Source organism: Spermophilus citellus (genome assembly GCF_964194105.1).
Source record: "Spermophilus citellus genome assembly, chromosome: 3".
Classification (NCBI taxonomy): domain Eukaryota; kingdom Metazoa; phylum Chordata; class Mammalia; order Rodentia; family Sciuridae; genus Spermophilus; species Spermophilus citellus.
Genome location: NC_138184.1, coordinates 20,544,587 through 20,569,126, shown reverse-complemented (window position 1 = coordinate 20,569,126; position 24,540 = coordinate 20,544,587). Strand labels below are relative to the sequence as shown.

The 24,540-nt window shown below is 45.4% G+C and overlaps 1 protein-coding gene across 3 annotated transcripts; it reads right to left on the bottom strand.

Moving 5' to 3' along the window:
* Positions 1–970: 970 nt before the first annotated feature.
* ZNF445 (zinc finger protein 445) lies at positions 971–21,817 on the bottom strand. Of its 3 annotated transcripts, none has more exons than XM_081286310.1 (7): positions 21,605–21,817; positions 11,787–12,423; positions 9,747–9,915; positions 9,310–9,413; positions 8,907–9,033; positions 8,191–8,301; positions 971–7,500 (listed from the first exon to the last, which is right to left on the bottom strand). In XM_081286310.1, exons 2-7 carry the CDS (start codon positions 12,213–12,215, stop codon positions 5,261–5,263), a joined length of 3,180 nt encoding a protein of 1,059 aa, XP_081142436.1. In that variant the 5' UTR covers positions 12,216–12,423; positions 21,605–21,817; the 3' UTR covers positions 971–5,260. The 3 variants fall into 3 exon arrangements, with proteins under 3 accessions (XP_081142436.1, XP_081142435.1, XP_081142437.1); XM_081286309.1 differs by having other exon boundaries at positions 11,787–12,348; XM_081286311.1 differs by having other exon boundaries at positions 11,787–12,330.
* Between the last annotated feature and the right edge of the window lie 2,723 nt (positions 21,818–24,540).

The window sequence follows — 24,540 nt, the reverse complement described above, 5'->3', positions numbered from 1 at the left end:
AACCTCCAACCATTCTAAGCACTTGTTTGTTCCTGCTTTGGTGGTCTGCCCCTACAAAGGTGGGATTCAAACACTGCCATCCCCCAAATTGGCTCAGATGTTGAGAACAATGACACTGCACACATGGGATCATGAAAAACTTGACCATTCATAACTGAGGCTTTCTGGGCAGAAGCAGGGCAGGCACCTTTCTCTTGTGGGTAGAGAGTGGCTCTGGTTATTGTAGTCACAGGATAGATCTCAGTGAACTGCCAAAACCCAGGTTTGCATGGTTTGACACTCTGGCATTGAGGGGACGTGCTTGGCCTCTCAGCCTGCGCCAATGTGGGGCAACATGAGGGGAGTGCTTAAAAATTGTCAGCAGCCACACATCAAAGATGAGGGCAGACTATAGCAGACTCTGCCTCCATGACACTGTGGCATTCTTTTTGCCTCTTTATTTTAAAATACCTAGTCAACAATTCTTAAGTTCTCTTTAAGTAATTGGCATGATTTCTGACTCCTGAGTAGAACCTGACAGAAAATCCTGCCATTCTATTAGAGTTAGCATTAATTTCAAAGGTGCAGGAGTTGGCATGTGAACATTTACTCTTTCCCTTGTTTCTTTAATAGAGTAGAATGGCTGACAAAGCTGACAATTCCATCCCCAGGGTCCCATTCCTCATCAGAACCATGAGTCGACAACTTCTGGCTTCACTTCCTATTTTCCAGCAAGGAGTTATTAAAGAAAATGGAACGTACGATTTCCCATAAGCTGTTTGTCTTAGAGACCATGTATCAATACACACAGAACACCCTCATTTTTCAAATCTGTTGCATGGTATTTCCCCAGAGGCACAATTGTTTAACCATCCGTCACTGCCATTTGCATTGCTTTCAACTTTGGGAGGTGAGGTCTCTGAGGCCGTAAGAGATTAAGTGACTTACTTACTCTAAGTAACATCATGGAAATGACAGAACCCATGCTTTAAAATGTTTTATTTTGACATATTTTAACTAACAGTTAAAAAGAAGCGACCGCGTTATCCCGTTAAATCTTACATCCTGATGCATCTGCATCAGTTTTTAGAAAGAACACACAAGTGAAGTCCCCAAGTGCTCTCCTTGATTCCATCAGCATCTCCTGCCCTGGAAAGGCAGGGCAGTGACATGCATCCATCATTACAATTCATGATTTTACACTCTTATTTCATGTCATTTGAATCCACAGAAAAGTGGATTGTGCAAAATAATACTATTACATATCAAGAATGTGTACATGCCAGACAACATTTTAAGCATTTTACATGCATTATTTCATTAATTGCCCCCCATCCCAACCATTCTGTGAGGTTGGCACTACTATCCACATCATAGAAAAACACAAACCAATAAAAGTGTGTGCCCATGAACACACAGTATGTGACTTTACACAAATGGTACACAGTACATAGCTTCTGCAATTCTTAGCGTTTTGTGTACATGTGTGTATGGTACAGGGGATTGTACCCAGGGGCGATCTGCCACTGAGCTATATCCCCAGCCCTTTTTAGGTTCTGAGACAGGGTCTTGCTAAGTTGTCCAGGCTTGGCCTTGAACTTGCGATCTTCCTGCCTCAGCCTTCCAAGTAGCTGGGATTACAGACGTGCACCATCACGCCCAGCTTCAGCCTGGTTTTTATCTGGGTTGAGAGATGTAAGTCTTTTATATTCACTTTCTAAAGTACCAAAAAGCAACCCATTTGTTTACCTGTTCTTCTGTTGATGGCATGCAGGGTTCTGCCAATCCTCTTTCCTAAATAGCTCTGCAACAAAGAGCATAACATTCCTTTCTTCACATGGTACTCTTCTTGGAGGAGGGCCAGGAGGGCCACTGCAGTACTCACCACTTTACAAGACTCTGTAAATCATCTGGCACCATAGTTGTCACCAAAAGCAATATGAACTTCAGTTGTCTCACACACTTGCCCATATTTTGGCTTTCAATTTGTAATATTTTATATTTCTTGTGCTTTCTGCTTTGCACACACTTGTCTGTCTCAAAGTCTCTGTCATTGAGGGTGAGGCTAACCACCAAACAGTGGCCAAAGGAACTTCTGGCACCCACTCTTCTCTGTGATGGACCCAGCCCATCTGGCTTTCTCCAACCCCAGCTTTAGTTCTTCATGAGGGTAGAGAAGGTGGGCTAGGCTGGAGGAAGCCTGAATGCTGTCCAGGCCAGGCTGTGGCTGAAACCATCAGAAACTGTCAGCTGGAGTCCTGTGGCTCAGAACCATCCACAGCTGGGCTCCTTATCAAGTGCAGATGTGCACCTGAGCAGTGGCTTCCTGTCAACATTTCACTCAAGGGCCACTTCAAAAGACTGCACCCCTGAGTTGGCTGAACCTGTCAGCTCTAGATTCCTTCAGAGGGACAATTTTATGGAAAAGTTCCTCTGTGTGGAAAACAAATAAGCATCCAACCCTGTCCTCCAGAGTACTTGGCTAGGCTGCAGTGACAGACTGGAAACCAGATGACACCCAACAGAGCAAGACTTGAGCTGCAAGAGTGGCGGGGCTGGGGAGCAGGCCTAATAATGATGAGGGCCCCAAAAGCTGAAGACATGAACCAGCATAGAGAAATGTGGCACTCTGGGTAAAGGGAGATATACAAAGCTGGAGAGACCAGGGTGTGCAGGGAGGGTCACTAGTCAAATCCAACACTGATTATCAAAATGTTTAGTAGTTAGTTCTAAGGAGTCAGGATTTTATTAATATTTCTATAATAATTGATTATTGAAGAACTAAGAAAATCTGCAAGTCCAGGCTACTAAACACACTGCACCAATACAATCCCCAAACAGTAACAGCATACTTCATTATAGAAGGATTCCCATTAATTTTTTACTTCATCACTTGTATGTTTTAGATTTTGGTCAGAATGTTTAAAAATAAGTACATCTCATTCTATAAAAACAGCAGTGGAAACACCTATTGGAATAAGAACTCCAGGTGATACAGAAAAAAACGGGTCTTCCCATGGTTGTACCACCAAGTGACATTTGAGTTGAACCTCCAGATTTTGATCACCTATCCAGAGCCTCAGCAACCCAAGCCAGGCCCAGGAAGCAACCCACACAAGCCAAGTACCACAAGGGTACACAGGGAAACTGACACTGAGGTGCACTTGCCTGCCCAAGATCATCCTGCCAGCAGAAGGTACATGAAGCCTGGCATCTGGAACCCAGGTCTGATGATTCCAAGGCCCTTCCCATGAACTGGCCCCTGCCCAGCCACATCTAGCGCCAGTCTTAGCACCCCATCTGTGCCAGAGGGGGAACACTTGATTTCAGGCCATGGGCAACTGCTGCTGTAGAGGGCCAAGATGGCAACACCGAATTCCCACCAGAAAACTGAGTGATGCCCTACCTGTCTCTACCCACACACTACCACACAACTTTATTCTTCATTTTCTCCTGGCGACAGCAATCCAGAAGATAGGAAGACTCAGTACTCTCACATAAACAAAAGACATGTACCAGGCTGGTTTCTTCTCATTATGAGAAATGGCCTGCCCAGTCTGTGCCCCAACTCACAGCAGTAAAAGGAGACATCACTGCATAATTGAGACATTTTATCCTCACATTTGTAATCTGAGCTCTTCAATAATTCAAAGAAATTACTTAAATACACTTCAGAAATGTCACTCCTTCACATTTGTGTCATTTAGATGATTCTTGCTTATTGCTTCAACATCAGCGGGTGGGCAAGTGAGGGGATGCTTCCCCCATCATGCCCCTTTTGCCTCCTGAGGGCAACAGGTGCATGCCCAGTTACTCTTGTGTTGCGCCTGATACCAGCAAGGAGCGCACACACAGCGAGCTGTGGAGATGACAACTACCATGCACAGAGGCCAGAGATATACGCACAGGGACTTAAGCTTTCATGTGTGCTCAGGACTCAGGTCTTAACAGAAGTCAGAGATGGGTAAAAAGTCCCATCCTGGGAACTGTCAGCAGAAACAACTGCATAAAAACCTTTCAGCTACACTTTACTGAGTCCTCGGGTCTGTGGTTAACACTTGCAGAACGCAATTCACATTCAGACCACACTCCACTCCAAACTACCCAAAGGCGCTCCACCTCCCTGAGATGGCCCCAGCCCGCAATGACCTGTGAAGCCCACACAGCCTGACCCATCACTCCTCTGGACACTCTGGACATTCGCCCTCTCTCTCATTCTACTCTGCTCCTGGGACCTCCCTGCTATCCTCTGAGGACATGGGTCAAGATCCTACCACCTCTGCCGGGAACTCTATCTAGAGATCCACCTGGCTTGCTCCTGCCTCCTTCAGGAACTCGGATTTCCCTTTCTCTGTTGAGGCCCTCCCCAACCAACCTGTTTCAAATCACAGCCCTCCTCCCAATCTAGCATTTACTTTCACTCTTCTCTGATTTACTTTGTCCTTAACACACACCACCATCCAGGATGCTACATATGTCATTTGTTTATCATCTGTAAAGATCCAAGACAGTAGGATTTTTATCTGTTCCAATCACTGCTGGGTGACTTTTGTCTGTTCTGTCACTGCCTGGCATTAGGGAGGTGCTCAGGACATTTCTGCTGAACTGACGGACGGCTGCTGCTTGCGTAGACCTGTGGGGTGGAGATGTTGATGAGGCACTGGCGGAGCTCCCTTATCCAAGCAATTGAGCCCGCCACCCTGCTCTCGTCTACCTGCTGCTGAGACAAATCTAGGCCCTAATGGATATCCAGAAACCCAGCTATGAAGCTGAAGTCCCAGCCTGAACTCAGGAGGCAGCTCAGGAGACCAGGAGTTCTCGACGCTGTTGCTTTTAAAGTCAACAGAACAGGCACAGTCACGGGCCAAACCTAAGAAAAGACTGAGGATCCAACTGGCTCCTTCCAGCAGCACAAAGCCCCCCAGGTCACAGCCATGTTGTCCAACCCCAAAAGGCAATGGTCTATCTAGAGTTGTCAAAGGAGATGTGGCTTGGGGAGCCTCAGGCTATTGTGAAAAAGATGGTTAGTAGGGGCCTAGGTCTCCAGAAAGGCCCCAAAGAATATGGTGATGCTATTCCCTATAGTATCACTTCCCAGCAGGGATGCTGGGGACTCTCTGAGCATTGAAATCTTCAGGATTCCCTGCCAGTAGCTTCCAAAATAGATAGGGCTGGGCCCTTTGTGAAGGTTTCCCCCTCAATGCCTATAATCAGGGGTGCTCTAGCAGGGTAGTCAGGAACCACTCCCCACCCCACTGTCACTGATAGCCCCAAGCTAATCTCAAATATGGTTTTTCATATGCCGAGCCAAATTTGAAGACCACCTGAAGGTCTTCCCACACACTCTGCATTTGAAGGGCCTCTCCCGGGTGTGAAACCTCTTATGGCTAACAAGGTGTGAACTCTTGTTAAACGTTTTCCCACATATGCTACACTTGTGGCACTTCTTCTCAGTGGGCACACTGTGGAGTCCAGTGAGTGTGACACTCTGGTCACAAGGCTCCTTACCATCCTTAAAGGGCTTCTCTTCCCTTGGTTCTAATTCCTGTACATTCAGCCCCACGTCCTGATAGGAAGACAAACCCGCTTGGCTGCATTCAGACTGTGGCGCCGCGGTATGTTTTCTCAGATGGACAGAAAGGGTGTGCTTCCCGATGAAATCCTTCCCACACCACTCACATTTAAAAGGTCTCTCTGTGGTGTGGACCCTCTGATGATTAACAAGACGATAATTCCTATCGTAAGATTTCCCACACAAATTGCATTTATAGCGCTTCTCTCCACTGTGGATTCCCTTGTGATCTAAAAGACTTCTTTTACGTGTAAAGCTCTTTCCACATTCTTGACACCAGAAAGGCTTCTGACCAGGGAGGACTTTGGGCTGCAGATCAGGGAGGACTTTGGGCTGCAGATCAGGGAGGACTTTGGGCTGCAGATCAGGGAGGACTTTGGGCTGCAGATCAGGGGTCTCTTTACTTTTAGGACTCTCGTACTTCTGGTGCAAAGAGTGCTGCCTCTGGTGTCGGTAGAGATTGGAGCTCCATCTGAAGGCTTTTCCACACTCCCTGCACTTATAAGGCTTCTCTCTGGTGTGAATTCGTTGATGGATGAGAAGGAATGAGTGATTGCGGAAGTCTTTGCCACACTGACCACATTTGTAGGGCTCCTCTGTAGTGTGGCTGCTCTGAGGAGTTTGGAGCACTGTGTCCTGACTAACAGATGGCCCTGCCTCAGGCTTTCTTTTAATGGCATGTTGCTTCTTATGAACAATGAAGGCTGACCTATAGGTGAATCCTTTTGCACATTCACTGCATTGATATGGTTTCTCGCCTGTGTGAATTCTTTGGTGCTCACTGAGAGTTTTCTTTTGAGTGAAAGTTTTCCCACACTGCTGACATGAAAAAGTTTTCTCCACGGTGGGGGCAACAGTAGTCAGTGGGAGCAGACTATAATTTTGTCTGAAGTCTTCTCGATGTTTCTCTTGTTCACAGAACTCTTCCTCCTGGTGTAACCTCACATGACGAGTAAAGTTTGACCTCCACCGAAAGGTTTTCCTACATTTGGTACATTTATAAGGTTTCTCCTGCGTGTGAATCCTTTGATGTTCAAGCACATAGGACTTACAGTGAAAGGATTTCCTACACTGGCTGCAGTCAAAGGGTTTCTCCCCACGCTGGTCTCTGAAATGGTGACCAAGTCCTGAGTTGTAGGTGAGAGCTTCTTCATACTGATTCAATTCAAATTTCTGCTTAGTGTGGGTTTCCTGGTGCAGACGGTAGGCTGACACACGTTGGAATGCTTTCTCACATAAATTGCATTTGTAAGGTTTTACTCCAGTATGGATTTTCTCATGTCGCACACAGTTTGAGCTCCACCTAAATGGTTTCTCACACACCCTACATTTAAACGGCTTCTCTTGAGTATGAAGTCTCTGATGATACGCAAGATGGGAGCTGCGATTGAAGGTCCTCTCACAGTAATGGCATCTGTACAATGGCCCCACCAGGTAAAGGCTCTGTTCATGCTGATGATGAGCACTGAGGCTGAAGCCCTTTCCACCTGTGTCCTCCTCGCTCCCTTTCAGGCCAGTATGAATTCTCTGATGGAGGCTAAACCCCCCAATAGTGTGTCTGAGTCCCTTCCCATATTTCTTGTAGTCATAATGGTGTGAACCTTTTCTGAAGTGTCTGCCACAGCCATGTTTAAGGGATCGCTTTCTCTTGGAAACTCTCAAATATGTAACGTGTTTTAGGTCAAAACTATTACTTCTTCCCAGTACTTCAAATTCTTTTCCCACTTTATGACTGAGATCAATCTCTTCCTTCTTATTTTTCACTTGTGTGGGGCTTTCACAGTACTTCTTTCCACAGGGCCTGCTCTTCTGTTCAAAAGATATTCTGAGTCCTATTCCTTCAGAAGCACTAGTCACAGGGCAGCCTGATGGCACAGTGAACGTTTCTGCATCTTCCAATGGATCCTGTTTTAAGATGAGCTTGTTTGTCTCAATCTGGAGCTTACCTCCTGACAAAAATTAAGAACGAGAGAATGTACTCTTTTCCCATACTTGGAACTAGAGAAAGCAATAAGGGCCCATGTAATGCCATGACGTGGGTGGTGAGGCTCTTGCCCGACTGCCAGTACTTTTACAAAATAGTCAGGAATAAGGCAAAACACGGAAGAGTACCCCAGATAACAGGGAAGGGAGGAGGAGAAGCAAGATGAGCATAGCAGACACAGACATGCAGAAATCCTATCCAGCAGGAAAAGAATAAGGGTTGAGAAAAGAGTATTAAACAGCAAGAAAGGGGAGAAGAATCATGGGACTAGGACAGGGGCACTGTAGAAAGATACCCAAAAGCTAAGAGGTAGGTTCTGGTTGAAAGGACTAGAGAGATCAAACCTGTCAAAGAATAATCAAAGGAACAGCCCCAGCAACTCAGGAGGCTGAGTGGAAAAGGGAAGAACAGTAAGTCCTTCGATGGGCAAGAACTGTTAGAAAGAGGGCCACTGGGGGAAGGGACAAGGCTAGAAACAAATGGCTTATCATAGTCCAGCCAGGAGGAAAAAGGCCTAGGGGCCCATCACCCCTTAATGACACTTAAAGATATTCCTTCTAGCAAACAATGATCACTAGTCCCTAGTGAGGTACTTGACCTTAAGAGAGAGCAGCAGATGCAAGAGGGAAGGGTCTAGTAAATTCTGTGAACTTACCTCTAGGGGAAGCACCTGGATCCCTTTTAGGCTTAGCTGCCTGGATATTCAGGCCCCACGGCTCCCTTGCTTCCAACCAGGAGATCAGAGCAGGTTTAGAGAATGGGCCCACTGCAGAAAAGGAGGGAAAGGGTGGAAAGGTGGATGGATCACACAGAACTACTCTCTAAGACCCTCTCAGTCTGAGGTCCTGAAGGAGAAGGGAAGGCCAGGAAGGCAGGTGGAGGAAGTGAGGGCAGGAGAACTAGAAAGCCATTTCTGATAGCCATGAGCAAAGGACTGCTAAGATTCTCCTGAGGTGGGAACCACACAATTACTCAACTGGTTAATGAGTCAACAATTTTTTTTTATTTTTTTATTTTTTAGTTGTAGGTGGACACAATACCTTTATTTTTATGTGGTGCTGAGGATTTAACTCAGTGCTTCATGTGTGCTAGGTGAGCGCTGTACCACTGAGCCCCAACCCCAGCCCCAACAGTTTTTGAATACCTAAATAGACTAGGTACTTGAAACATCTTCAATCTTTATAATCACCCAGCATGATAGGCATTATTATCCCATTTTTCAAAAGAGGATAATGAGGTGATAGATTAAGTTGACCTGGTTAGTAGTTACAGGATCTAAACCCAGGTCAGGTCCCTTTCTATGCAAAACAACAAAAACCAAGAAGACAAAAGTAAAGGTTGATAGAAGCATGGGGAATGTCGGTGACTTACCCAGAGAAGCCATGTTCCCATAATTCTCCAGCATTACATCCCTATAGAGATTCCTCTGAGCTGAGTCCAGCCATCCCCACTCATCCAGGGAGAAGGTCACCTCCACATCCTTGAAAGTCATAGCCTCCTGAAAATAACACTGTGCTCTAGAGCTGGTCCACAGCTCTCAGCTTTCAGGAGGGGCTGGAGGAATGGGGTTGGCTGGGAGTAACCCCAGGATGGATCTGCAAAGGTGAAAGACCATCACCCAGCAGAAGAGCTCTGGGCTCAAGGGGGATAATTGGGTCTCTAGGACATGGGTCCCTGGACATGAAGTCACTGGACAGAGAAACCCAGGAGGAGAGAAGGTGTACTTCACCATTAGGCAGCAATGCTGAGACATAAGGAAGGGCAGAAGACTCACCTGGGGCTCAGCCGTCAGGGACCTGGTGGCCCTTACCCCATCTCCTGGGCTTCCTGGGATCCCTTCGCTCTGGGAAATGGCATGCACCTGGGCAGCAGGAGGAGCTGAGGGAGAAGAAAGAGCCATGAGAGAGCTGTCCAGCTCTGGCCACCCACTGAGAAACCCATTCTTCCCACTCTTAGAGGGCTCCTGGACCAAAAGCAGGTACTGACTGTTGTTAAAACACCCATACAATGTGACCTCAGTGTCTCACAGGGACTGGGAAAGGGGCAGGGGATGTATGCTGGGAAGAGGAGCTAGTGAGACACAGTGGGGTTTGAGAGAACACAGAGGTAAGGGACAGAAATAGAGAGAAGACAGACAGTGACAAAACAACACTATGGGAAATTTGGGGGACATGGCATGAGGCTAGGGTCTTAGAGCTAGGCTGAGAGTACCGGATTGCTCAGCCAGGAAGTCACGCACTCCTATTGCATAGGGAAGCTCCAGGTGGTCTCCCAAAACAGAGCTGCTCCTGAGAGGTGAAGCAGGGGGCCATGTCTGTGCAGACTGCAGGGGTCCTGTACCCATCCAATGCACATCTGGGCTCTGGGCAGGGCCTGGATCCTAGCAAGAAGATGATGTTGTGAGAGGAACCCTCCATGGGAATCAGAAATCAAACTCAGGAAAGAGGCAACATTGCCAATCTCTAAAGGGCACGGGGAAAAGGATGAGCAAATCAAACTCTATTACCTCCAGTCAGAGAAAAACCCAGGTAGGCCCCTCTCACCCTTTGGCCTTAGTCCAAGGACACACTTGGCCATCAGTAATAGCACTACTGACAGTCCTCAGATGCCCCAATGACACCTCCAACTACCTCTCAGCCCCTACCTTGCCTAGAATTGAGAAATCGGAGAGAAAGAATTAGTCCCTGAAAAGTACATGGATAATGGTTCTGGGCAAACATGCAGCCAAGCAATATCTTCCTTCAAGCACTGTCCTAGGACTGAAATGCAAAGTGACTTCATCAAGCTAGCTCAGATTATTTAAATCTAAATGAAACAGTAACACCCGAGAGAGGCGATGCTAACTAGAGGGTCAGCCAGAGAGCCATGGAAGAAAAAGTTTCTAAGGAAAGAGATCCTTGCCCTGGTACTTCAAATAGCTTTGGTCTCTGAGGCAAGGCTGTCCTTGATGCAGAAATGAGCTATGCCAATGAACTTCGGGGCTCTATGCCAATGAACTTCGAGTTTTCCTGACCCTGTGGTAAAGACATTCTCTAGGGTGATATGGACAAATATTAGCCTGAGGCCAATGAACATCTGATAGAGAAAAAGGCTGCAGAGGATGAATTGTTTATTATCTCCTGTTTCTCTCAAACCATAATAAAGGGAGAAAAATGGAATAATAAGAATAAGGGAGCAAAGCCAAACCAGTTTAAAGATAGACAAACTTTCCCAGGCCCTGTTTTTTCATGCTATGGTAATTATTTAATGGGCCACAGGATGATTCTGCAGTTTCATATGCATCTTAAAGTGTTTCTGTTCATTTTTCAGAATTTGGCGGGTATCTCCCAGCCAAATTTCTAGCTAGTTTTCAACTAGCTAGTAAGGCTCTTTCTGCTCATTTGGCAATGTTTCCATGGATTTAAAAACCTAACTTCTAGCCCTAAGTGAACTAAATACAACCAAGCCATAATTTTGTGACTGCTGTGTAACTTATTTCATTTTATATAATATTATTAGGTTCTTCTGAACATCTCCTTGTTTTGATAAAATGATAAAAATAATAAATCTCTTTACTGGCTTCCTGTGTGCAGCAGAAGGAGCAGGAAGGATCTGCTGGGTGATGTACCTCCGCTCTACCGCCCCGCCAGGCCTAGGACAGCCAGCTCTCTCCCAGCACCAAGGCCAGGGCCAGACACATAACAGGCACTCAAATATTTACTCAAAAAATTCTCATAATCAGATCGTTTCTGCATTTTCTTCTCAATAAACTGAGACTCTGAAAGGTACAATAACATGGCCAAGGACACCGAGGCTGTAGAATTTTGGAATAAAGTTTAAGACCCGAGGCCTTCCAATTTCCCAGCTCAGGGCTGCCCCCCATCACTTGTGTCCACCCGCCTACCACCACTCAGATCCTCAGACACTCCCTGAGGAGGAAGCAACTTGGTACGTGTAGACTGCTCTTTCTCTTAGTCTCCCATTCAGAAGCCAAGAGTCCTGATCCTAAGGTCCTTCTCCTGCCTTACCTCTTTACAGGTCTGGGGTCAGACTCAAGACAAATTAGATAACGTGTACAGATGGACTTTGTATACTTTAAGCCATTGTGCACAAAAACTGTGATGGCTCAGGATCCATTCCTCAGCTGCTCAGATGCCACCACAATGAGAAGAAAAGGCCTCCCCTGAACTACTCAAGCTAACTTCAGAGGGCCACCTCCACCCCTAGACAGGCAGGTAGAGTTCACCAGGTACCACACACTTGTTCACTCACCCTCTGTGGTGTCCCATCAAGGTCCTTCTGTAGCTCCTCCAGCAAAGCCACAGCCTCCTCACCACTCTCAGGGTGATGGAGCTGCACCCAGGTCCGGAGCTCCCCGGGCAGGATGCTCAGGAACTGCTCCAGCACCAGCAGCTCCAGGATCTGAGGCTTGGAGAGAACATCAGGCCTCAGCCACCAGCGGCAGAGCTCCCGGAGCCGGCTCAGAGTTTCTAGGGGCCCAGAAGACTCATGGTAGCGAAGTTGCCTAAAGAGCTGGCGGAACAGCTCCTGGCCAGGACGGTTAAGTGTCTGAGGCCTGGCAGTCTGCACTGAAGTATAGCCTTCATCTTCTTCTTCCTTCTTTACCATTTGAAGGCGCCCTCGCTCCCTTGAAGCCTGGGCCTGAGCTGGATGGACAGCATACCACCTGCCCGGAGGCATCACTGCTGTTCAGGATCGACCCAGCTAAGTGCACACAGAGTCTGCTACTGGGTCCTCAGGAGTATCTTCTGAGCATCAAAGTACCCAATGTCATTTGCTGGGACATCAGAAGTCACTGAAATAACCAACGTTCCTGTTTAGAAGTGGACAGATAGGAAAATGATGTCCATCTCACATGATGCAGTTAGATGCTGTTGGTTGAGATCATCTTTGGATGTATGAGAAGAGGGCACACATAATGCACAAATGTACTTGTATCAAGCATAGCAGGGCTAGATTGTCACTTACTGAGGTAGGCCAATAAAACATCCCAGAGTAAAGTAAAACACGTATACAGCTAAAATACAAAAATATCTGATAAAAAAAATCAAAGAAGATGTAAATAAGCTGACAGACATACCATATTCAAGTATCAGAAGACCTGACACTGTAAAGTTATCAATTCTTCCCAAGTTGATCTATAGGTTTAATGTAATACCTTCAAAATTTCAGTAAGAATTTTTGAGGGTTATGAGGGATATGGCTTAGTAATAAAGTGCTTGTCTAGCATGCATGAGGCCCTGGATTCAATACCCAGCACTACAAAAAAATAATAATATTTAAAATTTTAAGTTGAAAAATATGCAACAATTTACATGGGAAAGAAAAGGAATTAGAGTAGGCCAAATAATTTTGAAAGAATAAAGTGAAAGAAATCAGCCTGTATAATTTTAAGACTTATAGCCACAGTAATCCAGACTGTGTGATATTAGTAGGTAATAGATATTAGTACGTAACAGAACAGATCATGGAAACAGAACAGAAAAAACAGAAACAGACCCACACAAATTTGATAAACTTGTTTTTTAAAACATCAAATAGGATTTTACTAATATTATATATAGTATTTCAAAAACAAAATGCTGATTGGAAAATCCTTGATTTTATGGCCCATCATGATTAAGGCCAATCATTGAATGTGTGAAAATCACTAATCCAACTTTTCACTGATTTCCTGCATTTCCTTTCATATCTCCTCATAACAAAGCTTAATCCAAGAGGTCAAGCTACTTTCAGGAGACAACAGAGCTTCGAAAGCAAAGAAAGTAAACCAAGCCAAATCCAGCTCCCCACTTATTAGCTGTATGACCACATAATCTTACCTTGTTATATAATGACATTTAAATGAGAAGCTACCTAGGGCACATTGTGGGCTCTCATAGTGTTTGTCTGTTTCTTCACATCTAGGAAAGGAGCTTGTGCCCAGGGGCTTGTGCTTCAGATCACGTCACCATGTAGAGGAGTCCACCCCTGAGATGTGCCCAAACGACTTTCCATAAAAAAGCAAAAGCGGGCTGGGGATGTGGCTCAAGCGGTAGCGCGCTCGCCTGGCATGCGTGCGGCCCGGGTTCGATCCTCAGCACCACATACCAACAAAGATGTTGTGTCTGCCGAAAACTAAAAAATAAATAAATATTAAATATCTCTCTCTCTCTCTCTCTCTCTCTCTCTCTCTCTCATAGTTCAGGACATCTGTTATTAAAAAAAAAAAAAAAAAAAGCAAAAGCAATTCCAAGAGGAAAGATAGTTTTCTCAACATATACTACTGGAGCAATCAGACAGCCATAGGCAAAATAACAAAAGTAGACCTTGATCTCATTCTCTGTACAAAAATCATTTCAAAATGGTTCACAGACTTAAATGTTAAACATTAAACTGTGCAACTTTGGGGGGGGGGGACAACCAAAGGAGAAAACCTTTGGGATTCAGCAATATATAAAAAGAACGATACACCACAAACAAGTGGAATGTATCCTAGCAAGGCTGATTAACATATCAGCAGAATAAAAAATAAAAAACAAAAATCACACATTCCCAATCAATCACTGATATGTGGAAGTTAAACCACAATAAAGCAGGGGAGGGGAAGAAGAGTAGTTCAAGGGCTGGAGTTGTAGCTCAGAGGTAGAGCATTTGCCTGGTACATGTGAGGCACTGGGTTCGATTCCCAGCACCACATATAAATAAGCAAATAAATAAAGGTCCATTGACAACTAAAAAAAATATTAAAAAAAAGAAGAGTAGTTCAGTATATTAAACAAAGAGGAATAAAAGAAAGGTGGGGTGGGAATAGTAAAGACAGTATGAGAAAGCTAACATTTTTCCTATGCACACATATGAAAACATCTAAGTGAATCCCACCATGGTGCCCACTCCCAAGAATGGCATCCTAATCAGAACAGGATCTATTCCATGCTTGTACAATTTTACCAAAATGGATTCTAATGTCAAGTATAACATGTATAAGAAGAATCCATTAAAAAAACAATACATGTTCCTGTCAACAGATGCAGAAAAAGTTTTAACAAAATCAAACATCCTGACATGACAAAAGAACTTGATGAATAGAAACTGCTCAGTTTGATAAAAAGCCATCTACAAAAACCCACAGCTAACATCATACATGGTGAAAGCTGGATGTGGATGATGATTCCCCCTCAAAAGCATGAACAAAACAAGAATATACACTCTCACCTCTTCTACAAAACACTGAATGGGAGGTTCTGGCCATGCCAGTTGAAGAAAGGATGGAAAAATAACTACTATGTCGCGGCACTAAGGTCCCAGAAATGAATAAAACAGACAAAAAGCACTGCTTTGAGGAGCTTATTAAGGGAAGACAGATATGCAAGTAGCATGCCAGACAGTGATGGGGGTATGTAGTAAAATAAAACAAGGGAGACGTTTAAGACCTAGAATGAAAAAATAAGGTCATAAATTCAGTCTTGCAGAAAGCAAAGGAATGCTCACAAGACCTCTTATATTGTTTCTAGGACAAAACATTGAAGACTACAAATTACAGTAAGTTATGTGTTACTGTACTGTATTATCTTTTTAGTCTCAAGCAACTGACATCATAGAATGTTTATTATACATTAATATTTCTGGACACCAGAAGCCACAGAAAACTTACTGGTGGAACAGTTAGCAATTTTCATGCTTTTGTCAGCTTTCCTTTTAAGTGCATACTGGAGTTAATCTTCAAAACATTCCCATCTTTCAGCCTACCATAAGAAAGGATGGATTTATTTATTTAATTTTTTGCAGCCAAAGTTTATCTGCCTTTCTTTGGAATTACAAAAAAATACTAGAGCAGCCTAATTCTTCAGTCCCTAAATATACTGACTACTGGCATCAGATCAATATTGGCATCAGATTCACCATTTTAGGCCGGGAGCCATTTTATCTAGAGGCTCCAAAGTTTCGATTCTGAGGCAATACTGCTTAAGTTCCTGTAAGAACACGTATCTACTAAACGATTAACCCCACCACAGCTTATGCTGCAACTCCTAAGCAGCCTATGAAATTCCTCTTGCAACCTATAAAGCTGCTCTGTGAGTGCTGACTCGCTGCTGCTCTCCTCGGAGGGACAGCCTTGTTGGTTTGCCTTGTGTTACCAACAATAAACCTCTTGTGTGAGATTCCAGTGTGTGACGTGGTCTTTGGACTTTGCGTGGACTCTGCAAGTGTCCTTCACTGGTGCAGTGACTTGAATTAGGCTCTCCCATCAACTTGCTCTCCCTTGGGGGAGCTGAGCTGCTTTGGGATCCTATGCTTGGTCCTAGGCAGCCCTCATCACAAACTCACCTTCCATTTCACCAGCTGATTTGAGTAAGTTCCCCTGCCTTCAGTCAACTCAGACAACCTGCCAGTCTCAGGAAGCGACAGCTGAACATCCAGCACTCCCAGGGTTCCCGTTGGGTCAGGGGCACCCCAACCACGGCTTTCAGAGCTACGGTTGGTCCCCACTGTCAGCCGAGTCCATAGGCTGACAACCGTGGCAAAAGATCTCTCTCTTTCTGGGTCTCGGTTACTCTTTCAGCTCAAATGCCCTGGTGCCAGGCACCAAGAACCCCTACAGGCCTTAGCCCCAGCTACTGTCCTGAGGCAGTAACTGTTGTGTGTGAACTGATAAATACAACCAATAAGAGTGTAAGTTATAGGTTACAGATTAGTAAAAAATATAGATTATAGATATAAGATTTTGATAAGTGAGATAAGACAATTATAAAGCAAGAACTGTCATAGACAGGCCTAAGACTCCATTTTGCTGCTTTCTATAAAACACTGTTACAAGAGCTGTTTCTGAGAAACTGAAATGAAAGCTGTTTTCTTATTAAAAAAAAAAAAATTATCTTTCTGTACTTTGTACCCCAACCAATTGTACTTTACTCAGGATGCAGCAGTGGTCACGGTGAGCTACATCCTGGGTTTGAATGCTGTTAGGATGGCCTTAGTCCTGAGCCTAAGCAACTCCAGTTTGAAACCAGCAGTTTCACCAGGCACACCCACAGAGCCTTCCAGTAAGACCACAAACAAGTTACTTCCCCTCACCCAGATAATCAGAATAAAGCCCCTGGCAGGCTGTCCTTACCTGATAAGAGGAAAAGGCTAGAAGATCGGGATGGAGACCACCAGACCAGATGTTTCTGACCCCAGGGTAAATGATGTCACTGAGAAATCTGGGGATAGCTGATAAGGATTGAAAGGGGGGTCAAAAGCCCTAAAATTTAGTATAAATAATAGAGCAAATGAACAGTGATTCAGCTAGCCGAAACAAGGATGCACTCGAACTGGAGAGCCTGATGAGGACCTGACATCCCATCACTTGTCATCATTCTGAGCCTCAAACTCTACCGCCTCTTCTGGACCTTGGTGAGAGCAACTTCTCCCTATGACCTTCTCCTCAACTGGTCATCCACTCCACGGCAGGAAAAGCCTGCCTTGGATCTGGACCTGATACTGTTTGAGTGTGCATCTGCTGGACATAAAGCCTAAGGCTTCAGACTTTTGAACTTAGCCTGCAGAGGGAATGTCTGTCACTAGCCTGTCATGATTAAGTGTGTTTTGCAGTGTTTAGAATTAATCTAGAATTGTTTGCTGTGAATTGATTCTGTCTAATGCAGTGCCTAGCATTAAGGATTGTCATTTTCTTATTTAAGAACCTACAGAGTGAAACTGTATTAGGTAATTTGAGTGAATAAAGCATTGAAAGGAGCAGAAGCGCATGGACATTCTTTATTTCTCCCCTCGAATGCATATGTCACAATTTTGCCCCCTCGCAACAAATGCCCTTGTGGGTCTACATGACTTTGAAACAGACTCTCACCCAGCAGACCCCCGCCCAAATTCAGGCTGCAATAGCACCTGCTTGAACCCAGGGCTGTGGTCAACTGAATTGCAAAGCTAATGCTTTTTTTTTATTATTGTTTCTGTTTATCGCTGCTTGCTGACTGGAAAATTCCAGTTCTGCCTAGAGCCCACAAGTCCCACTTATTAATATTTTAATTTCTATGATTGGCTACCTTACATTACGATAAACAAGTCACTGAGTTGTGTTTTTTGTGTTTATATTCTCTTTGGATGGACCAGGAAGCTGCTGTCCTCCCATAGAGACTCTGCGGTGGGTGACAGACCCTGGCCAAGTAAATAAAGCTTTCTTTTGATCTGAAATTTGGACTTAGAGTGCTTTCTATGGCGTCTCCCCATAACAGTGTCAACTCCCAGAGCAGTTAGCTCTTCCTCATTCGGTATAAGAGAACACAGAGGGATGCCTCTGTTTCTCCCTACCGACTCTCTCTCTCTCTTGCCATGGGGTGCAGCCAAGTCTGCCATGCCCTCGGACACCCCTTTGGGTTTCCTTTTAGCAAATTTAGATTCACTCCACCTTACCTCTGACTTAAGGTTCGAAAACTAATTCATCTCTGCAACTAAATTTGGCCCTTCTATACCTTAGACAATGATTTCAAATGGCCACTTAAGGACATTCTAGATTCCCAACATTTTGAGGCACATTGTTAAATTTTGTGAGCACTCAGGGAAATGGAAAGAGAGCCCCTATGTTCAGGCTTTCTCTTTCCTTCGTTCGGAACCATCCCTCTGCTCTTCCTATTCTCCAGCCCAGGTTCTGTTCACTCTTGAAACCCTCTCCTCGACCTCAGCGCCTTCCTGAAATCCCAGACTTCGGCCCCACTGACAAACCCCCTCACCACTGTTCTCCACCTTCTACTCCGAATCCTCTGGGACCTCCCTCACCTACTTTCAATCTACCCGTTACTCACTCTCACTCTCGCATGGACCCCTCTACCCAGCCCACACCTCTGCTTCCCCTTCGTGAAGTAGCAGGGTCAGAGGGAGTTGTTCGGGTACCTGTCTCTTTCTCCCTTAGTGACCTCTCTCAAATTGAAAGAAGGCTAATGTACCTCCAATCCTTCAGGGTACATTACGGAATTCCAATACCTAACCCAGTCACACAATCTAACTTTCCATGACTTTCATATGATCCTATCCAACACCCTCTTACCTGAGGAACACAGGTGAGTTTGGGAGCAGGCCAGAAACTATGCCCACAAGGTTCATAATTCCTCCGCTCTCCCAATTGGCACTGAAGCAGTCCCTAATTGTGACCACACTGGGATTACAATTCGGATGGACGGATCACTAGTAGGAACCTATTTATTACCTGCCTCATGGCTGGACTAAGAAAATCGGCCCATAAGCCTATTAATTATAAGAAACTCCAAGAGATTATTCAGGATAAAAATGAAAACTCCTCAATGGTCTTGGACTGCCTTACAAAGGCCCTTTTACAGCACACCAATATAGCCCCTGAAACTCCAGATGGAAGACAACTACTAATGACCTACTTCTTCTCCCAGGGCTTCCCCAATATTAAGGCTAAATTCAAACACCTCTAAGTCCTCAAGCAGAAGTTCTACTAGTGGCTTTTAAGGTGTATAATGGGAGAGATGAGAAGGCCCGTAAACAAAAATACCAGATGCTGGCCAAAGCCTTTCAACCTGCCCCAACCACGGGCATTTGGGCATCCCCGCTTCCTAGGAAGCAGCCAGGGGGACCCCTGGCCCCTGCTTCAAATGTGGTCAAACAGGTCATTGGGCCAGAGCATAAATGAATCCCCAGAAGCCTCCTAGTGCATGTCCCAAATGCCATCAGGAAGGATACTGGGCGGTCGACTGTCCTCAAACACCAAGAGGTACAAGACCATCCACTCTGATACCTTTCAAGCGTATCTTCTAGGTCTGGCAACAGATGACCAAGGAGGCCTGGATCCCCTCACCTGACTTCTCAGGAGCCCAGAGTAACCACTGTGGTAGCAGGTAGGCCCATCTCTTTCTTCTTAGACACTGGAGCCACATATTCAGTCCTAAAGGAGTTTTGGGGACCTACTTCTCTTTCTCGTTCCTCTGTTGTCAGGGTAGAAGGATGTCAGGGTAGAAGGAACACAGACCAGCCCCTACAAACCCCTTTTCCTCACTGCATATTCCAGAGCATTACCCTTTCCCACTCGGTCCTGGTGATTCCCCGCTTCCCAGTTCCTCTCTTAGCCAGGGATCTCCTAGCCAAAGCTGGAGCTTCCATTCCCTTTGCGCCTGAGTCTCGCCTCAACCCCAGCTCGCCTTCAGTACCCCTGCTGTTTGTACTCCAGACAAATTCCAAGGACTCTCCTTACCCCATACCTCTTACCTGCATCAAAGGTTGATCCCTCGATCTGGGACCTCCAAAACCCTTCTATAGCTGCCCACCACCCTCCCTTGATAATATATCTCAAAGACCCCACCTATTTCCCAGCACAACCCCAATATCCACTTTCTCTCGAGAACCTCAGGGGTCTCAAACCTTTAATCTCTGATATTCTCCGAAAACACCTCCTATGCCAAACAAACTTCCCTTTTAACACACCCATCTTAGCAGTCAAGAAACCAAACAGATCCTACAGACTCATACAGGATCTTCACCTCATCTATAGGACCATAATTCTCCATCCATCCAGCAGTTCTGAACCCGTATACCCTACTCTCCACCATTCCCTCACACACCACTCATTTTTTGGTTTTGGACTTAAAAGATGCCTTCTTCTCCATTCCCTTACACCACCAATCCCAGGACATTTTTGCCTTCACCTCGACAGAACTAGACACTCATACATCCACTCAGTTAACTTGGACTGTCTTACTCCAAGGATTTAGAGATAGTCCCCATCTATTTGGCCACGCCCTTTCTAGGGATCTATCTTCTCTCTCACTCCCCCAATCTAAACTTATCCAATATGTAGATGACCTCCTCCTTTGCAGCCCCTCTTTACAGACCAGTCTGACTTAACACCTTCATCTTCCTCAACTTCCTAGCTCACCATGGATATTGGGTCTCCCCATCAAAGGTTCAGCTATCTACCCCCCAAATCACTTACCTGGGTCTTATTACACCAAGCCACAAGGCAATCACCACTGATAGAATTTAATTTCTTCCCTACCATCTCCCACTATGAAAGAGGAAGTTCTCTCCTTTTGGGGGATGGCGGGATTCCTCCACTCTTGGATTCCCAACTATTCCCTTTTGGCCCATCCTCTCTATGAAGTTGCACATGGCCCCCTCTCAGAACCACTTTTGAATCCCATCACACCACATTTCCACAGGCTTCAACAAGCCCTCCTTCGGGCCCTTGCCCTCCGTCTTCCTGACCTTATCTGCCATTCTCTTTGTACCCCCTCCACAGCCAAACTAAAGGGCATTCCACACTGGATTCACAACTCCCATTTCAAAATGTTCACACCAAAGCACTATATGGCAACCCCCATAGGACCTCTGTCTTTGCACATCTCCAAAACTTCGACTTTCAACCCTCCAAAGCTCCCTGCGGATTCCTAAAAAAGACTCTTCTTGGTAGAAGAGGCTACTACAAAGACTACCAGCCCCTGATGCCCAAGACCATTGACTCATGATCAACTCCTCTGACTCCAGAGACTCTACCCCCACCTAAAACACTCCCTGACCTCCTTCACAGGAATGATGTACTATGGGAAATAAACTACAAGCACAATGTCTTAATTATCCTGGGGGGGAGGGGGGAAATGCAGTCAAGGTGTCATCATGCCAGCACTAACTGTAACCAAAATATGAACATATGGGGCTAGGGATGCAGATCTGTGGTAGAATACTTGCCTAGCATGCATAAGACCCAGGGTTCCATCCACAGTATTTAAAAAAAAAAAAAAAGCAAACAAAAAAGAACAAATGCATTTAGCAAATTTAGAAATTATAATATTTAGGGAGTACTGTGAATGTACTTAATGCCCTAAATGGTTTAAAAGGTAAGTTTGTAGATATTGCATATCCAGTATTATGTGTGCTTTATCGCATTTTTATCCTAATATTACGCACAAGTTTTTAGAAAGCAACAGCATGACCTCATTTCATAATCAAAAGATGTGTGCGCGTGAATGGGTGTGCATGTGTATGAGTGTGCACACCTTCGGTGCACGCATATTTAACGTCAAGCAGCCAGAACGCGAAGATTGCGACACTGCAGTTTCCACTTTCCCTCCACTTACCCACTCTCCAGTGACCACGCCCTCACGCATACTTGTGTGGGAGAGAACCGCTGAAGAAACACCACTCCGGATCCTCCGCACTCCAGACCCGCCCCTGAGGCCCTGGTGAGCTTCCCAGGGGCTGGAAGGGATCGCGGCTCCGTCCTGCCCAGTCCGAGGACTGCCGCCCTCGGGGAGACACCTCCGCACCGCGACCCAGGGCCCACAGCCGCCACCGTCACAGTCACCACTAGAGCTCACCGTCTCGTCAGCGCCGACAAGCTGCCCCCGCCGCGCCCACATCTCCGCCGGGTGACGCACGCGCGTCGCCGCTTGGGCCACGGCGCCTCTCTAGGACGCCAGGAGGGCCAACGACTCGCCTCCTCCCGGCCCGAATACTGCGCTGTGGGTCCTGCGCGGTGGAGTTCTTGCCCCTAAGCGGCCACAGCAGGAATTGCTTCCGCCGCCCAGGTCCTTCAGGCCCCAGGGCTCTGTCAGCTTTAACTTGTTTTCCCACATTCCTCCCAGTACGTCTGCAGGACTTCCCTGTAGGCCTCTCTCCCCCCGAGGGAAGAAAGGGAGGTGAGAAGTCGAAGCAGGAACAATGACTGAATGACTGCTCATTCCTCCTCCTTCCCGGTGTACTAAATGTAAAATAAGAATTAAAAATAAAGAAAGGGGGTTTGCAAACTCCTGTTGAAAGAGAAAGCTAGACCTCCTGTAGGCAGATAGGAATAAAGGCCCCAAAGGAAGGAAGGAAACCATGACATCCTGAGATACCTGGCCTGCGAGCATACTGTTGCTGCCAGGGATGGCTTCAACCACAACAGCACTTCCTTAGCTGCCACTAGCAACGGCCAACCACAGAATCTACCCCCTACCCAAACACTGCTTCTGACTGGGATTGAGTGCCAAACCCCAGGGTTGAATGAATCCTCTCAATTTTGTAAATAAGGGATTAAATTTATGCACTTCTAATTGGTCTATTGAAATCAGCGCTTCGCTGTCCCATGCTAGTATCGGGCTCTACCAATCACCTCCGCTGGACCATCAGCCATGCTTTACAAAATTCCTAGACAAAAAAACAACACTTAGCAGTAACCTCCCCTATTGCGGGAGCCTTTTCCTGCTTTGAATAAATCTTGCTAATCTACTGCCATAGTAGATAGGGTCAGTGAATTTCATTCTGTGGAGCAGTCCTGTCCTCATGGATTCCAAAATCTCATAATCTTGTTAATTTTAACTTTTAACCAGTTCAACTTGTTTCCTGGTAGAGATACTGATGTCATTAGGTAATACTTTGGAGAATACCTATTCCTGCTTGCCGTTATAGCTTTCCTATGATGTTTAAACAGTGACTAATCAACAACCTGGGGCAATCAACTATAACAACCAAGGTTTTTTCCCCCGGATTTTGTTTTTTTGTTTTTGTTTTTTTGGGGGTTTTTTTGTATCCTCTTTTTCTTCTTTTTACTTATGAAACCAGACCCCTCAAACCTATTTTCAGAGCACTTATTCTGGAGGAGAATACATGTTTCCCCGAGTGGCTGTCCTCTTAGCTCAAATAAACACTTTCTCAAACACTTATATGAGATTCTGGGTTCTTGGTTCATGGTAACCTTGAAAGAGAAGAACCAGATTTCATGGGAGACTAGTTACCAGGACTCCTTCCTCATTGCCATCACCTCCACACCCAGGGGAACACAAAATCTTAGCTTTCCAGGGTCTCCACATATTATCTTCTATTGGTAAACTGTAACTAGGCTTATCTGGTAGGTGAAGAATGGTGCTACTGATCAGTACCTGGAATCTTGGAGGACTCGGCTGGTAGGTAGAGAAGCTGCCTGAAGACGGGCTGGAGCAATGTGGGGAGGCTGCCATTTCCCCTAGGAGTAAATGTCATCTCTTGCCAGTACCAGAGAACTTAGGATGCAGATCCTAAACCATAAGACTATCTGCATCACTGTTGGGCATGCTGCAAAGCTGCTATGTCCATGGCCAGGTAGCTGTCCTTGTACTCTTCTGTATGTGCTTCATAGTGGCCAGCCTCAGCAGCCAGTTCTCTCTTTCTGTTTCCATTGATGATGTCCATTTGTGCCTTAGAGCTTTACATTACTCATCTTTTCTTTCTTTCTTTCTTTTTCTTTTTCTTTTTGTACCAGGGTTTGAACTCAGGAGCACTCAACCACTGAGCCACATCCCCAGCCTTATTTTGAATTTCATTTAGAGACAGGGTCTCACTGAGTTGCTTAGCACCTCACCTTTTCTGAGGCTGGCTTTGAACTTGGGATCCTCCTGTCTCAGCTTCCAGACTGCACCCAGCTGCTTCACTCATCTTTACTACTCCAGTCACCAAGAAGGAAAACAGAAATGTTTCCCAAACACCAGAGAGAGGGTGATGTTAAAGAAGGAAAACAGATGACACATTCAAACAGAGTAACTGAGGAGAATTCAAGTGGCAATTTCCAAAAGGTGGTGGACAAAGTTAAGACAATGCATTACAGCTGTCAGTATTTGGAAGCTATGTTCACCCCTTGGAGCAAGGTACCTGACAAAACTGTGGACTTCAAGTGAGGAATACAGCCAACCCATGTTCCAGCACAGAGGAAATTGGTGTAATAAGTAACCTGAAACTGATCTTCTGATCTCCTGCCAGGGCCTCCTATTATCCCAAAAGGAAGGCAGGAGGCAGTTCAAGAAAGTCAGCCTCCCAAGTCTCACATTAGGGTTGAGAGGGACAAACAGTACATATGGAGGGGCAATTGGAAAATATTAAAAACATGTAAAACGGAAAGTGGGAACTAATCATTACTGGCTAATTTGTTTAATAATTTCCATTTTAAATAATGTTCTTGGATAATTGGTTTGAAGGGTGGCGAGAGATTCATAATGATCCATAACAGGAAAAAAAAAGAGTTTGAGAGTTTTGAGAACAAAATTTCCCCATCATAGAGGAT